The sequence below is a fragment of the Populus alba genome, chromosome 5 (genome assembly GCF_005239225.2).
Source record: "Populus alba chromosome 5, ASM523922v2, whole genome shotgun sequence".
Lineage (NCBI taxonomy): Eukaryota > Viridiplantae > Streptophyta > Magnoliopsida > Malpighiales > Salicaceae > Populus > Populus alba.
Window position 1 is genome coordinate 18879459 of NC_133288.1, and position 14512 is coordinate 18893970.

A 14512-nucleotide genomic window follows, 5' to 3' on the forward strand; every position below is an offset into this window, starting at 1 on the left:
ACCAAAACAAACCAGTGAAACCTGAAGGGAGGGAGGGAGAGAGAGAGAGGGAGAGAGAGGTAAGCTCATGAGGTGCCAAGGAACAGGATAATCAAAGATGCAAACCCTTCTTCAACCCTGTAAGTCTCTCACTATCTTCAACTCCTCACTACCACCTCATAGCAACAACTTATTTATCACGCAAAGTAGCACAGTCCATCAAAACAAATGTCCAAAATCCCCGTGTTTTCACTCATTCTGTACTTTTGGGACTTCGGCCAAGAACCCCTCACTTTGGAGAAGTGCCCACATTTCATTATGCTCTCAAAATGATGTATTTGATGATTTCTCGAGTACCCAACTGCCTGAAAAGGCACATGATGATACAATTCAAGAGAATGAGGAGCTAGAATTGTTAAATAAGCCATCTCCAGTGGTTTTTAATAATGGTTTAGAAGTAGAAGTTGTTAAGGAATCTGAAAAACCTGGTAAAGATGAGGCCTTGGCGCCTTTTTTGAAGTTCTTTAAGTCTAATGAGTCATTGGATGGAGTAAGTGAGGATGATGGTGATTCAGGTGTTGTAGAGGAGAGAATTGACATGGATAATGAAGATAAGGAGGCTAGGAAGATTAATGTGGATTATTATAACCCAAAACCTGGTGATTTTGTGGTTGGGGTTGTGGTTTCTGGTAATGAGAATAAACTTGATGTGAATATTGGGGCAGATTTGTTGGGTACGATGCTAACAAAGGAGGTGCTGCCTTTGTATGACAAAGAGTTCGAGTTTTTGTTGTGTGATACGAAGAAGGATGCCAAGGAGTTTATGGTTAAAGGGAAGATGGGGATCGTTAAGGATGATGTTGCAATGAGCAGGGGCCCCCCAGGGTTAGGGAAGCCTGTTGTGGAGACTGGAACCGTGTTGTTTTCAGAGGTTCTTGGAAGGACGCTGAGTGGAAGGCCACTGCTTTCCACTAGACGACTTTTCCGGCGGATAGCTTGGCAACGAGTGAGGCAGGTTCTTTTCTCGCTTTTTTCTTTTCACTTTGTTGTTTTTGTGCAGAACTTGCTTCTTGCTAAAATTCTCACAAGTTTTCCAAAATGAGTTTTCAGACGTAAATAGGAATGCCTTTTTTGTTGTTTGCTTTTTTCTTTCTGAGAGAAAATTCATCGATTGCCTTTGTAATTGAGTGAAATAATAAAATAGTTCATTTTCCTTGCATTTCTTTGCAACTTCTTTCTAAAATAAAACAATCAGGTTTGTTTGTTTTTGTTTTTTTTTTAAATTGACAATGAAATTGAGGATTCTTGATGACATTTTACTTTGCGCCAGGCAGATCAAAGATCTGAATGAACCTATTGAGGTTAAAATTTCAGAATGGAATACTGGGGGCCTACTTACGAGAATTGAGGTTTGTGTACCTTTTGTGTTTTATTTGTGTGTAAATGCATTGCATGTGTAGTAATGATAAATTTTTGGAACTTGCTTTTTCAGGGATTGCGGGCTTTCCTGCCAAAGGCTGAGTTGTTGAATAGAGTGAACAATTTCAAGGAGTTGAAAGAAAATGTAAGCTGCAATACTTTGGAATTTCTGGTTCCTAAGTTACTTCTATTGCTTTTGTTTTTGTCAGGTCTTGTTCTTTAATCATTCAATAGTTGTTGCCACCTTGCATCAATTACAAGAACTTGTTCCTGGAATAAAACTGTATAAAATGCACAATCTTCTGCCTCTGGATTTACATTTATGTATTACCTGGAGCTTGGTAAATAAGAAGTCACCTGTACTCGTGGCTGGAGAAGTTTAGTGTTTGTTTAGGGCTACACATTATTGAAGGCCTAGTTTAGTTCTGATATATTTGTAGCAAACATGTCATTAGGCAATTGTGATTTGAGAAACCCATATTATACTCTCTTTGCAATGATATTTCAAAGCCTGGTGCATGTTTGTAGTTATCTAAGGCACCTGTATGGATTATTTTTCCAAGGCGAGGCATCGGTGTTACTATAATTAGATGACTTATCTAGATTTAACCCTGGATTTGATAGTAGTCATTGTCAATGCACCTAAAAGGTTCTTCCTCTTTGTCCACTTCATCAACTGTCTTGCTATCGGCCTCCCTTAGGTTACATCTTGACTATATTCATCATCTATGAATTTCGTTCTTAATTTTTTTTCTTTGCCCCCCCCTGTTCATTATTCTTGTGGATTACTGGTTTCTTTATGGTGCAGGTGGGTCGCCAAATATACGCACTGATTAATCGAATAAACGAGTCTAATAATGAGTTGATACTCAGTGAAAGGGAAGCTTGGGTCAGTTTCCTTGTGGCATTCTATTTCACTTTTTGCTTTGTGTTGTTTGTGATTTTGGTTTTGGTTAATTTCTAATTAAGAAGCTCTCTGAATTTGTATACAATATTGCAGGAAATGATAAACCTCAGGGAGGGAACACTTCTTGAAGGAACTGTTAAGAAACTTTTTCCATATGGAGCCCAAGTAAGAATAGGTGAAACTAACCGTAGGTGAGTTCTTTGTACTTTTTTGTCGCAATCTGAATTTATGTTAATTAATGTCACAACTTACTGCTCTTTACTAGTAAAGAAGTGTCCTAATATGTACTAATGCATTTCAGCGGGCTGCTGCATGTCTCAAACATCACACGGACTCGTGTTTCATCTGTCAGTGACTTGCTTAAAGTTGATGAAAAGGTTAAAGTCCTAGTTGTAAAGTCAATGTTTCCTGACAAAATATCTCTCAGGTAATTGAGGAATCAACTGCTGGGTTTCTTTTTCTGTTTCATCCCATGCTTGCTTGAGGCATCTAATTTTCAGAATCCTGATCAGTCCAATGATAGAAAGAAACTATCAGAACCTTTTTTTTTCCTCATTCATTTGTCAAGGGTGATGTATGCCAGAACTTTCTTTCTCTCTCTTTTTAATGGGAAACAAAGAGTGCTATCTAAATAGCACACACATACAGTGTCATATTTCAGAATGTGACAGTCTTTTTTCTCTCTCCCCAAACATCATAGATTTGCAATGTAATTGTTAAATGAATCATGCATTTAGAAACTTGTTGTGAAGGCCTTCGCTTATTCTTATTTGTTTTATCCTTCCTCTTAGTGTTTTACCTATTAGTTCCCATTAGCAAATTTTGACTTTCTGTGGGGCTATGGATCTCTGATTAGTGGAACTAGCCCATCAGAATTACTGGATCACTATGATTGACTCTTGATATTGCACCCTCTACACATTGAATCTAACTTCGTTTGAAATTGCACCCTCTTCATTTATATATCTCACAGCTGTGCTTGCAGTCACATTTAATATTCTTTTGCTAGGAAGCTTGGAGAGTACTTGACTGAAAAAAATTATGTGTCTTACTTTTCCATGTATGGGACTGTTTGATTGTTGCTTACCTTAACATCCAACATTTTTGAAGAGTTTCTTTATTTGCAGATTTGTACTCAATCTTTTTTGTTTTTTTCCTTTTTTTTTTTTTTTTTTTAACTTGTACAAGTTCCAATTAGCGGCACCAAGAGGCTGATAACAATATCCTTTGCTTGTCTTTACCATGCAGTATTGCTGACCTTGAAAGTGAGCCTGGTCTGTTTGTATCAAACAAGGAGGTCAGGTGTTTTTCTGGTTTATCTTCATTTTCCATATGGTATTGAGTCTTAAATGAGATTAACAATGAGTCTCATCGGTGAGATTAATGTTTTTCTGGACAGAAAGTGTTTGCTGAGGCAGAAGAGATGGCAAAGAAGTATCAGCAAAAGCTACAAGCCAGTTCAACAAATTTCAAGTCAGAAATCCCTTCAAGCAAGAATACCCTATCTTCTGACATTGAGGCAGCATTATATGCAAACTGGAAGTGGTTCAAATTTGAAAGGGAGTGACTGGTCTAAGTTTGCGGAGGAATTGGACCTTGTTCTTCTCTCACCAAAACTTAAAAATGCCTCATCATGGAGAAGGGGAAGAACTATTATCAGGCCATTATTCTGTCCATGCTACAAAAATCAAATTTCTGGGCTCGTGAGTTGTGTTTCAGTTTCAAAATCAGATTGGAAAGTCTGCAACAGCATGGAAGTACGTAGTTCTGTCCAATTATTGTACACAAACATGTGATATGCATCAATTCTTCGTTTTCATAGCTCTTAGCACCATATTTTTTTGATCTTCTAAAGGGCAAGCATAGTTTAAAATGGTGCTTTCGCTCACCATGTCAAGTGACTGATATATTATTGCCTTCATAGGCACCTGCGTATTGTGGCACCTCAAAGGTAGTCGCTTTCCAGCTACATTGAATTAGCCCGATGAGGCTGTGTTTAGCCTGTTCATCTGTCTAGTCTTTTTTTAACATAGATATATCGTTGCTCTTAACTTTTTGGACCAGTTGATTTACTCCTGATGTTTAATTCCATGTTGTTTGCTATGAAAGATTCCATTTGTTTAGAAAACAAACAAAAAAAAAAAACCGAGATAACTGCTTTTCTGCCTAGCAATTAATGTCACATTGACTCCATGGTATGGTGGTAGCTTCACTAAGCTCTACTTTTGCTGAAGACCAGAAGGAAATACCCGATATTCAGTCTTCGTTTAGCGGAAAGCTACGAGGCCTTACCAACCCTACCTTATCTATTTTTGTCTTCATGTTTTCTTCTGTTACTAAACGAGGATGTCTTTCTTTTGTTTACAAGCAGTGGGTGCTTTCAAGTATTGTCTGTAAACCATATCCAAGTTGAGATGTCCTAGCTAAATAGGGTTTGGGGCTCCAGTAATTTTAAAGTAAAAGAGCTAAGAAAACCTTAAAGGTCAATTTCTGTGGTAGTAAAAACCATTGCTGCATTACTAGCTGCCCACAAAAGTCTCTCTCTCTCTCTCTCTCTAGGGTTGCAGCCTGTTACCATCCCCTGCATTAATTTAATATCTAACAGAAAATTACAGAATATATGCAAAGATTATTTAGCTAGTCTGAAATAAAAGATCTGTCCAATTTAGTTACGGATAATTGGTTTACATCTCTCCTTTTTTCTTTTGTTAATTCGAACCAACACTTTCTATGAACTGTACAAATTATTTATTTTCAAGATGCTTGGGACCAAGATATTCTTTCCGATAGCTTTTCCTTGTTTGCGCCAAAGGAAAGTACCAGATTACACTTTGTAAAAAAATATTGCACGCTCCTTACATCCCGTGACTCTGCAGAGTGCAGACCCATCTCGATGCCTTAACTCTTGCTAGTTGCTTCTTTAATGGAGTCCAAGCCAGGAATCCGTGTGCTTTCTAGTTTCTTCTTCAAGTTGCTTGCAATCACTAAAACTAATATATATATATATATGGACACACACTCACAATCACAGTTGCTTCCTGGGCCCTTCATGATGGATCGATGAACTCCACTGTGTGTATTTATACAGACATGATCATCCAAGCACATGATGAAAGGGACGAATCAAGGAAAGATACGAGATGGGAAAAGCTAATTAATCTCCGTAGAACAGGCAAGTTCAAGGGCACTTCACTTCAGAATCTGTGCGTTCTAATCATGGCTTTCATAATAAAACACACCAGCGAACGGCGCCTTGAATTGAAAGTGTGATCTTGGACCCCTTTCTGCGAGTCTTGCTCCTTTGACAGGGGACTAGCTGGACCTCTCTACTGCAGTTTTTATATATTATTTTGAACACTTGGTTCCATTTTTTTAATCCAAGTCTTGTACAGCTGCGTGTTATCCATTCTCTACTAAATACGGAATCTCTCATCAGATTCTTAAAGATTCAGCTGATATCTCTGACGTATGTAATTGGCAATGAAAGTCTACGGGACATCAACTTCTCGCCATGAAATTGTTACGTCAACCTTAAGAAATGTAAACATAGATCATGCTTTCTTTTATCGTTATATAATAAATAGTGTATATGAAGTCTTCGGATCCTATACTATATATATATATAATATATAAGTTTAATGAGAGGGTCAATTTTGATTCTGAACCATTGTATCCATTCAAAAAAATAAAAAAGAAAAAATGTTAAAAAACTTGCGAGCTTGTTTGTATGCATATATACCTCGTTGGGAAGTTTAAGTTCTGGTATCTCAGATTTAGCTCCTGCATTTCAAGTGAAGCACTGAATTTCTTGGTGTCTGCAATCCCTGAATACCTCCCATTTTGAAGTTCTGTGAAGTAAAAATAAATAAATAAATAAAAAAATCTGGCTTGTTGCGTGAATAAATGCTTGGTTTGTATTTCAAAACACTGTATACTGGAATGGTATTTTCATGGTTTTAATCTTCCCATTAAAAAAACTTAAAATTAGGATAATTGAAGTCTTTTTACATTACCTAATAGTTATTATCAAATTAATTGAGGATACATAAGTTTTTTTTTTCATTTTAAAAAACCCATTAAATTGACTAAAATATTTTGAAAACAAAAAATTCAAAACATGTATCAAGGATATTTTTATACTTTTATAATTGTTTTCCCGTTATTATTAGGTTGGAGGGGCAATCTAATATTTCACCATAATATATATATATATATATATATATATATATATATATATATATATTTGGTGAGGGGCATAGTGAGCTTTTTTTTAATCTTTTTATAATAGTTTTTTTTTTTATTATTATCAATTCAAATAAGAAAAATTTAGTATCTGAAAGTGTTGTGATACTCTCAGTTTTATGGAGCAACACTTGCGGTATTTTTATACAAAGGACTTGATTTCTATTACCAACATCAACAAGGCTTAGCCCTAAAGGGTTTAATGTCGAAGGTAAACATAGCCAAACCTTATAAAATCATTGTATTGTGTATCTCTCTCTCTCTCTATATATATATATATATATATGTGTGTGTATGAGAGAGAGAGAGAGAGAGAGAGAGAAATCCTAAGCATATATTTGTGGCATGAATGACAAGATTGTTATAATACTTGTGTTAAGAGCAATGACAATGGTTAGAAATAGCAGAGCTTGCTAACCATCTAATAGGTAATCAAGTGGTAAGAGTTTGGGATTAAGGGGTTAGCTTCTTCTGTAATCTTACATTTAAGCTTTGTGGTTGCTAATATTAATGGTCATTAAAAATTTACCTGGTCGTTAACTTTAGAGCCTATAAAAATTGGTTAAGGTATATGTAAACTGACCTGAACATCCATATAAATAAAAAAAATAATAATAACAGAGCATGCGATAAACCCTAAATCCGGATTTGAACTTGTTAATCCCTTCATTAACATTTAACTTAGTCTCAAAATTACAAATGGGATAAATGATGGTCAGAGGGTAGGATTTTACATGTGTTAGGAAACCCAATTTCATTTTTTTTTTTATTTACGTGGGTGTCGGGCTAGCTTGCGTGCACCACGATTAATCTCACGGCTCACTGAACATCTTACAAACCCAGTGAGCATGTAAGGCACCGCAGGGGTGACAGACATGCACAGTGAGGTTTGAACCCAGGATGCAGAGGAAGGGAACAAGTCCCTTCAACTGCTGGGCCAAGACTTCAAGTGCAACCCAATTTCAATTTCTTAATAGAACAACATGAGGTGTACAAAAAAAACATGCACAGATTTGTGATTTGGCACGATGAAGTAATTTTGAGTCTCATATTAAACTTTAAATTTAAGTCCGGATCGAGTAAAAATATTATTTTAGTGAGATTATTAACTTATTGAGGTTATAAATAATGGTATCTTTATTGTATAGTCTAACTGCACATTTTCAATTTTTTTTTCATTATTTTGAGGTAAAGTATCCTAGGCGTCCTTAATTTCTCACATCAAGAACAACACAATTTATCTCCTTAATCCTCCTGTACGAGCATAGACCATTCATGTATTTTGGATTTTTACAAGTATTCATGAAGACATCATCCAAGATTTGAATCCTAAACAGTGAAAACAAAGTAAGTACACCTTGCTAGATTTCAAAAATAATTACGACAAAGTTTAATTATATTTAGGAGAAAAGAATAATTATTTGCTTACTTAGACCATGTTTGTTTAGGCAATTAATTTTAAATTATTATTTTTAAAATTATTTTAATATGTAGATATTAAAAATATTTTTTAAAAATAAAAATATTTTAATTTATTTTTAAAAAATATTTTAAAAAACAACAACTACTAAAAAATTGATTTTCTTTTAATTAATATTTTTAGTTTTTTTTAAATCATTTTAATATGCTAAAATTAAAAATAAATTTAATATCTTTTGGAGAAATGAATAATTATTTGCTTACTTAGATTTAATTAGATTATGTTTGTTTACGTGGCTAATTTTAAATTATTTTTTGTAGTATTTTTAAATTATTTTAACGTGTTTATATTAAAAATAAATTTTAATTTTTTTTTTAAAAAATATTTTAATTTATTTTAAAATAAAAAATATACTTTAAAAAACAACTGCTATTAAAAAATTAACCTTTTTCTTTTACATTAATAATTTTTAATATTTTTCAATCGTTTTAATGTTCTAATATTATTTTAAATATATATATTTTTTTAAAAAAAAACGACAGTAAGTAAAATTTCCAGAACATTAATGAGAGAAGTTTCTCGTGGGGCTAAATTGTGGGATACACAGCCAAAACCTAAAGCCCTAATAAAAACCTTAATCGTGACCTGTGCCCTAATTTATTCCAAATCCATCTCATGTGACCCTCTGTGTTACCTGATCTTTAGAGCCCCACTCCCGAAACAGACCCACCATCTCTTCCTCGGTAACCAAATAACTTAATTTCACCACAGTAATTACACGGTAAAAATAAAAAATAAAAAAAAAAAATATTCGGCCCTTGACAACAAGATGCTCCAATAAAATTTCCTCTATATCCACGCCACTCTTAAGCCTAGCCCTCTTTATTATATAACACAGACCACGTTTAAGATTTGCTTCCTCCAAACCCTTTTTACCTTTCACAATCTCCTAAGCTGCCTCACTCCTCCTCTCGTCGTCATCATCATCAAACTCTTCTCTTCTCTAGGCAAACTCACTTGCCATCACAATTTTGTTTTTTGTTTTTTACTATTATTTATTTATTTGTTTTGGTTTAGGGTTAAAATGGATAATTGACTCTGAAACTCTCGAATCTTGTCTTCATGAATTGACCCCACGTTCATGTCCAAAAATTTCCTCATCTTTCGTTTTGTCGGGAAGGGTGTTTTGGTCACTCTCGTCTAATTTTCAGTATTTGTTGAACTGTTATTCGCACGTGTCAGCCATGCTGGCCATTCGTCCCAATTTGAAGTAATCTTACCCGTTCGATCCATCTTTCTCTTACGACATTAATCAAAGCTCAGCGGGCATTTAATACTTATAGTTATTTAACAGTCAAGATTTCTCCATGTCAGCTATTGGGCCCCATCACTAACGCCCCACCGACTTGTGCATGTCCCCAATTCTGACACGTGTATATATAAGGATAAAGAAACTGATGTTAGCATAAGAACAAAGTTTTTAAACCCGATTAATCGGAGCCCGAGTCTAGAGTCGAACAAGCTGATTTATTTTTAATTTTATAGAAAAAACAAATTAGGATTTTACTGTGTTTTAGGTTAAATCAGCCATACCAAGTCAATTTTATATTGACTTTATTTAAAACTTAGCTTGGGTAAGGTGTTAAATTTATTTTTTTTTAATTTAAAATTATTTTAAAAATTAAAAAATTATTATTTTAATATATGTTTAAATAAATAGAAAAACTATACCACAGAACAGCGAAAGTTCAACACTACCACTCTTGACCACAAAATGCTTCGGCTGCTCCAATGAGGACAATTTGGGCTATTAAAAAAGAAACTGAGGCGCCCATGGCCCCATGTAAACTGCACTAAAATAAGTACTGCCTGTTTAAAAGCCAAGGCCTTAAAAGGCAACCAGAAGAAGAGTGTGCTTCAAACACCATGAACGCAGCCACAACCACCATCAACATACACCCAGAAACCGACCATTGACGAAATGTACGGTATCAGAACTTGGACACAAAAATCTTGATGATATATATATATGCATCTTCATTCTGTGAACACTAGCACCACCACCACGTCACCACCAGCCACCACCAGTTTTGGTTGCCGTTAATATCAGAGAGGGATTGTTTCTGGTAACGTTTTCTTCACTTTGACTGTATCCAACAGATCCTCCACCAAAGATTTAATGGTACTTTTCTTTTTGTATTGTTCACATGCACGGTTTCATCACTATAGTGTAAAACTCAAGCATCCAAGCCTCCATAGGAACTTCTCTCACATGCATATTGTCTCCTAGAGTGGACTTTCTTTCACCATCTTTATATCACCATAACTAAGACTTAACAAGAAGACTCCACTCTGTTAACCCAAGATTTCTCAAATCTTCATAGCTCAGATGGATCAGAAGCCAACCCCACATTTTCTGTTGTTTTGCTCGTTCTTGATAATAATGTTAACCATGGCCAAAACATTTTTTGTAGCCTCTCTATCTTCTGATGGAGAAGCCCTTCTTTCTCTTATCTCAGCGGCAGACCCATCAGCAAAAGCATCCTCATCAATCCTCTCCTCATGGAACCCATCAAGCCTGACTCCATGTTCTTGGCAAGGCATTACATGCTCTCCACAAAATAGAGTTATTTCCCTCTCTCTCCCTAACACGTTCCTTAATCTTTCCTCACTGCCCTCGCAGCTATCCTCTCTTTCCTCTCTACAACTTCTCAACCTCTCCTCAACTAATATCTCTGGCTCAATCCCTCCTTCTTTTGGCTTATTCATTCATCTTAGACTCTTAGACCTCTCCTCAAACTCTCTTTCAGGTCCTATACCGCAAGAAATTGGCCAGCTCTCTTCTCTTCAATTTCTTTACTTGAACTCCAATAAGTTATCTGGTAGGATGCCCCCACAACTTGCAAACCTTACTTCCTTACAAGTTCTTTGCTTGCAAGACAATCTCTTCAATGGTTCGATACCATCACAATTGGGTTCTTTAGTCTCGCTCCAGGAATTTAGAGTTGGTGGCAATCCTTATTTAACAGGAGAGATACCAACACAGTTAGGACTGTTAACCAATCTCACAACATTTGGTGCTGCAGCAACCGGTCTTTCAGGGGAAATACCACCCACATTTGGGAACCTGATCAATCTTCAAACTTTGTCTCTTTATGATACTGAGGTATTTGGTTCTATACCACCTGAACTTGGTTTGTGTTCAGAGTTAAGGAACTTGTACTTGCACATGAACAAGCTTACCGGTTCAATCCCTCCACAGCTGGGTAAGTTGCAAGAACTTACTAGTTTGCTTCTATGGGGAAACGCACTCTCTGGAGCAATCCCAGCTGAGCTTTCAAACTGTTCATCACTTGTTGTGCTTGATGCTTCAGCTAATGATCTTTCCGGTGAAATACCTCGTGATTTAGGAAAGTTAGGGGTCCTTGAGCAGCTTCATTTGTCCGATAACTCTCTTACTGGTCCGATTCCTTGGCAGTTGAGTAACTGTACAGGCTTAACAGCTCTTCAGCTTGATAAGAACCACTTGTCAGGTACAATTCCATGGCAGGTTGGCGATTTGAAGTATTTGCAAAGTTTCTTCTTGTGGGGAAATTCAGTTTCTGGCACGATACCAGCCTCCTTTGGAAACTGCACTGAGTTATATGCTCTTGATCTTTCAAGAAACAAGCTTACAGGCTCAATTCCAGAGGACATTTTCAGTTTGAAGAAATTGAGCAAACTTCTGCTTCTAGGGAATTCTTTATCAGGTGGATTGCCGCGAAGTGTTGCATATTGTGAGTCTTTAGTGAGATTGAGGCTCGGAGAAAACCAGCTTTCTGGTCAGATTCCTAAGGAAATAGGCCAATTGCAGAATTTGGTATTTCTTGACTTGTATATGAATCAATTCTCTGGTGGCCTACCTTTGGAAATTGCCAACATCACTGTTCTTGAGCTGTTGGATGTGCACAAAAACTACATTACTGGAGAGATACCATCTCAGCTAGGAGAGCTTGTAAACTTGGAGCAGCTTGATCTTAGCAGGAACAGCTTCACAGGTGAAATTCCATGGAGTTTTGGAAACTTCAGCTACTTGAACAAGCTCATTCTCAATAACAATCTGCTTGCAGGGGCAATCCCGAGGTCTATTCAAAACTTGCAGAAGCTAACACTGCTTGATTTGAACTCCAACAGCCTCTCTGGTCCAATCCCACTTGAAATTGGTTATGTCACGAGCTTAACAATTAGTTTGGATTTGAGCTCAAATGGATTTACTGGTGAACTCCCTGAAACGATGTCCAGCTTGACACAGTTACAGTCACTTGATCTTTCCCATAATTTGCTTTATGGAAAGATCAAGGTTCTTGGTTCCCTTACTAGCCTCACTTCCCTTAATATTTCCTACAACAATTTCTCAGGTCCTATTCCTGTAACACCATTCTTTAGAACTCTATCTTCAAATTCATACCTTCAAAACCCAAGACTTTGTGATTCCACAGATGGATATTCTTGCTCGCCTAGAACTGATCAAAGAAATGGATTAAAATCAGCCAAAACTATAGCTTTGATTTCGGTTATTCTCACTTCAGTGACCATAATTGTTATTGCTTCCTGGGTTATAGTCATGCGGAACCATAGGTATGTGATGGATAAATCTTCTGGAGCATTAGCCACGTCATCGAGAGCTGAAGATTTCTCCTATCCATGGACTTTTATCCCATTTCAGAAGCTCAACTTCACCATTGATAACATCCTAGATTGCTTGAAGGATGAGAATGTGATTGGGAAAGGCTGTTCTGGAATTGTCTACAAGGCTGACACGCCAAATGGGCAGTTGATTGCAGTAAAAAAGCTTTGGAAGGCAAAGCAAGACGAGGATCCAGTGGATTCTTTTGCTGCAGAAATTCAAATTCTTGGACACATTCGACATCGGAATATTGTGAAGCTTTTAGGTTATGCTTCGAATAGGAGTGTCAAGCTCCTTCTGTACAACTACATTTCAAATGGCAATCTGCAGCAGCTGCTGCAGGGGAATAGGAATCTGGATTGGGAAACAAGGTACAAGATAGCTGTTGGTTCAGCTCAGGGTTTAGCTTATCTTCATCATGATTGTGTGCCAGCAATTCTTCACAGAGATGTTAAGTGCAATAACATACTTCTGGATTCCAAGTATGAAGCTTATTTAGCAGATTTTGGCCTGGCCAAACTGATGAACTCTCCAAATTATCATCATGCCATGTCCAGAGTTGCCGGTTCCTATGGTTATATAGCCCCAGGCAAGTACCCCTGATTTCCCAGAACCCATATGTGTATGTTTTGTTTAGTTGCGTTGTCTGAAACACATATTCTGTCTTTTAACCCCATGGATTAATATGCTAAAGGAAATTTGTGGTGTGCGTTTCTATGTAGAATTCCTATTTCATTTGCTAATTACAAATTTCCATGATCATTTCAGAGTATGGATACACCATGAACATCACAGAAAAGAGTGATGTTTACAGTTATGGAGTGGTTTTGCTAGAGATCATAAGTGGTCGCAGCGCTGTTGAGCCTCAAGTAGGAGATGGATTACACATAGTTGAGTGGGTGAAGAAAAAGATGGGAAGCTTTGAACAAGCTGTATCAATACTAGATGCGAAGCTTCAAAGCTTGCCAGACCAAATGGTGCAGGAAATGCTGCAAACACTAGGAATTGCAATGTTCTGTGTGAACTCTTCGCCAGCAGAGCGGCCAACCATGAAGGAAGTGGTGGCATTGTTAATGGAAGTAAAGAGTCCACCAGAAGAATGGGGAAAGACTTCTCAACCTCTAATAAAATAGTCATCAAATCAAAGTTGAAATAATTTGTCCTTGTGTTTTTCTTGGCTTCCAAGGACATCAATGATTGGTTCTCTTTTCAATCCCAAGAAGGCAAAGGAGGAGAGCTACTGAGAAAATTGAAAAGAGAGCTTTTGGGTAGTGTTATTGCATTTAGCTGGTGGTCCTGGGGTTTCTTGTACAGTTGTAGAAACAGCAATGTGGATGAATTTGCTTCATCCTTTGCTTTTTCCGAATAACAATTTTTTTATTTACATGCAACTCTATGCATTTCCTTTTTGCCCTGATTAATGTTACTCATGTTCCTGAATTTCTGTGAAATGTAATCTGGAGATTCTGCCCTCCATAGAATTAGAAGTATTCTTCAAGCCAACGTTTGCCCTCTGGCAGCTGGGATTTAAAGACCTATACAAAGAAATTTCAGATGGTAGCTTACAAATATTTAAGCAGATTTACTTTCAATCTTAGTTTGACAGCAAGTTCTGACATATTTAAGTAGCAGGATTCACGTAACAGCAAGAGAACTTGATACAGAAGTAAATGCAAAATAGATCTTCAGAATCACATGAACATTCAAGGATGTCCAAAAGTGGGACAGGTGATAGGATCGTGTCTGGCCCGTAACTCTACTGTTCGAGTTAGGAAAAGAGAACCGTTACCTGTTACGAGTAGTGGAATAGCTACTCGTCTCGGAAGGACCCCATGCATATTTTTTAATGGAGGGCTTATGATGCAGATAAAAGCAGACA

The 14512-nt window shown here is 36.7% G+C and overlaps 2 protein-coding genes across 3 annotated transcripts; both read left to right on the top strand.

The window, feature by feature from the left end:
- LOC118061790 (protein PIGMENT DEFECTIVE 338, chloroplastic) lies at nt 1-4368 on the top strand. Of its 2 annotated transcripts, none has more exons than XM_035075359.2 (8): nt 1-994; nt 1314-1388; nt 1472-1543; nt 2207-2287; nt 2399-2496; nt 2607-2732; nt 3554-3607; nt 3705-4368. In XM_035075359.2, the coding sequence occupies exons 1-8, from the start codon at nt 98-100 to the stop codon at nt 4099-4101; spliced, it is 1800 nt and encodes a 599-aa protein (XP_034931250.1). In that variant the 5' UTR covers nt 1-97; the 3' UTR covers nt 4102-4368. The 2 variants fall into 2 exon arrangements, with proteins under 2 accessions (XP_034931250.1, XP_034931251.1); XM_035075360.2 differs by having other exon boundaries at nt 3554-3602; nt 3705-4124.
- Nucleotides 4369-9861: 5493 nt separating this feature from the next.
- On the top strand, nt 9862-14073 carry LOC118061789 (uncharacterized). Its single transcript, XM_035075358.2, has 2 exons — nt 9862-13222; nt 13402-14073. Exons 1-2 carry the CDS (start codon nt 10357-10359, stop codon nt 13764-13766), a joined length of 3231 nt encoding a protein of 1076 aa, XP_034931249.1. The 5' UTR covers nt 9862-10356; the 3' UTR covers nt 13767-14073.
- The last annotated feature ends 439 nt before the right edge of the window (nt 14074-14512 follow it).

Excerpts from the sequence above, each read along its gene's own strand:
- LOC118061789 (XM_035075358.2), top strand. The coding sequence starts at position 10,357 with ATGGATCAGAAGCCAACCCCACATTTTCTGTTGTTTTGCTCGTTCTTG. Across the intron at positions 13,223-13,401 it reads CTATGGTTATATAGCCCCAG|AGTATGGATACACCATGAAC; the intron begins GCAAGTACCCCT and ends TGATCATTTCAG.
- LOC118061790 (XM_035075359.2), top strand. The coding sequence starts at position 98 with ATGCAAACCCTTCTTCAACCCTGTAAGTCTCTCACTATCTTCAACTCC. Across the intron at positions 2,288-2,398 it reads TCAGTGAAAGGGAAGCTTGG|GAAATGATAAACCTCAGGGA; the intron begins GTCAGTTTCCTT and ends ACAATATTGCAG. Across the intron at positions 3,608-3,704 it reads GTATCAAACAAGGAGGTCAG|AAAGTGTTTGCTGAGGCAGA; the intron begins GTGTTTTTCTGG and ends TTTTCTGGACAG.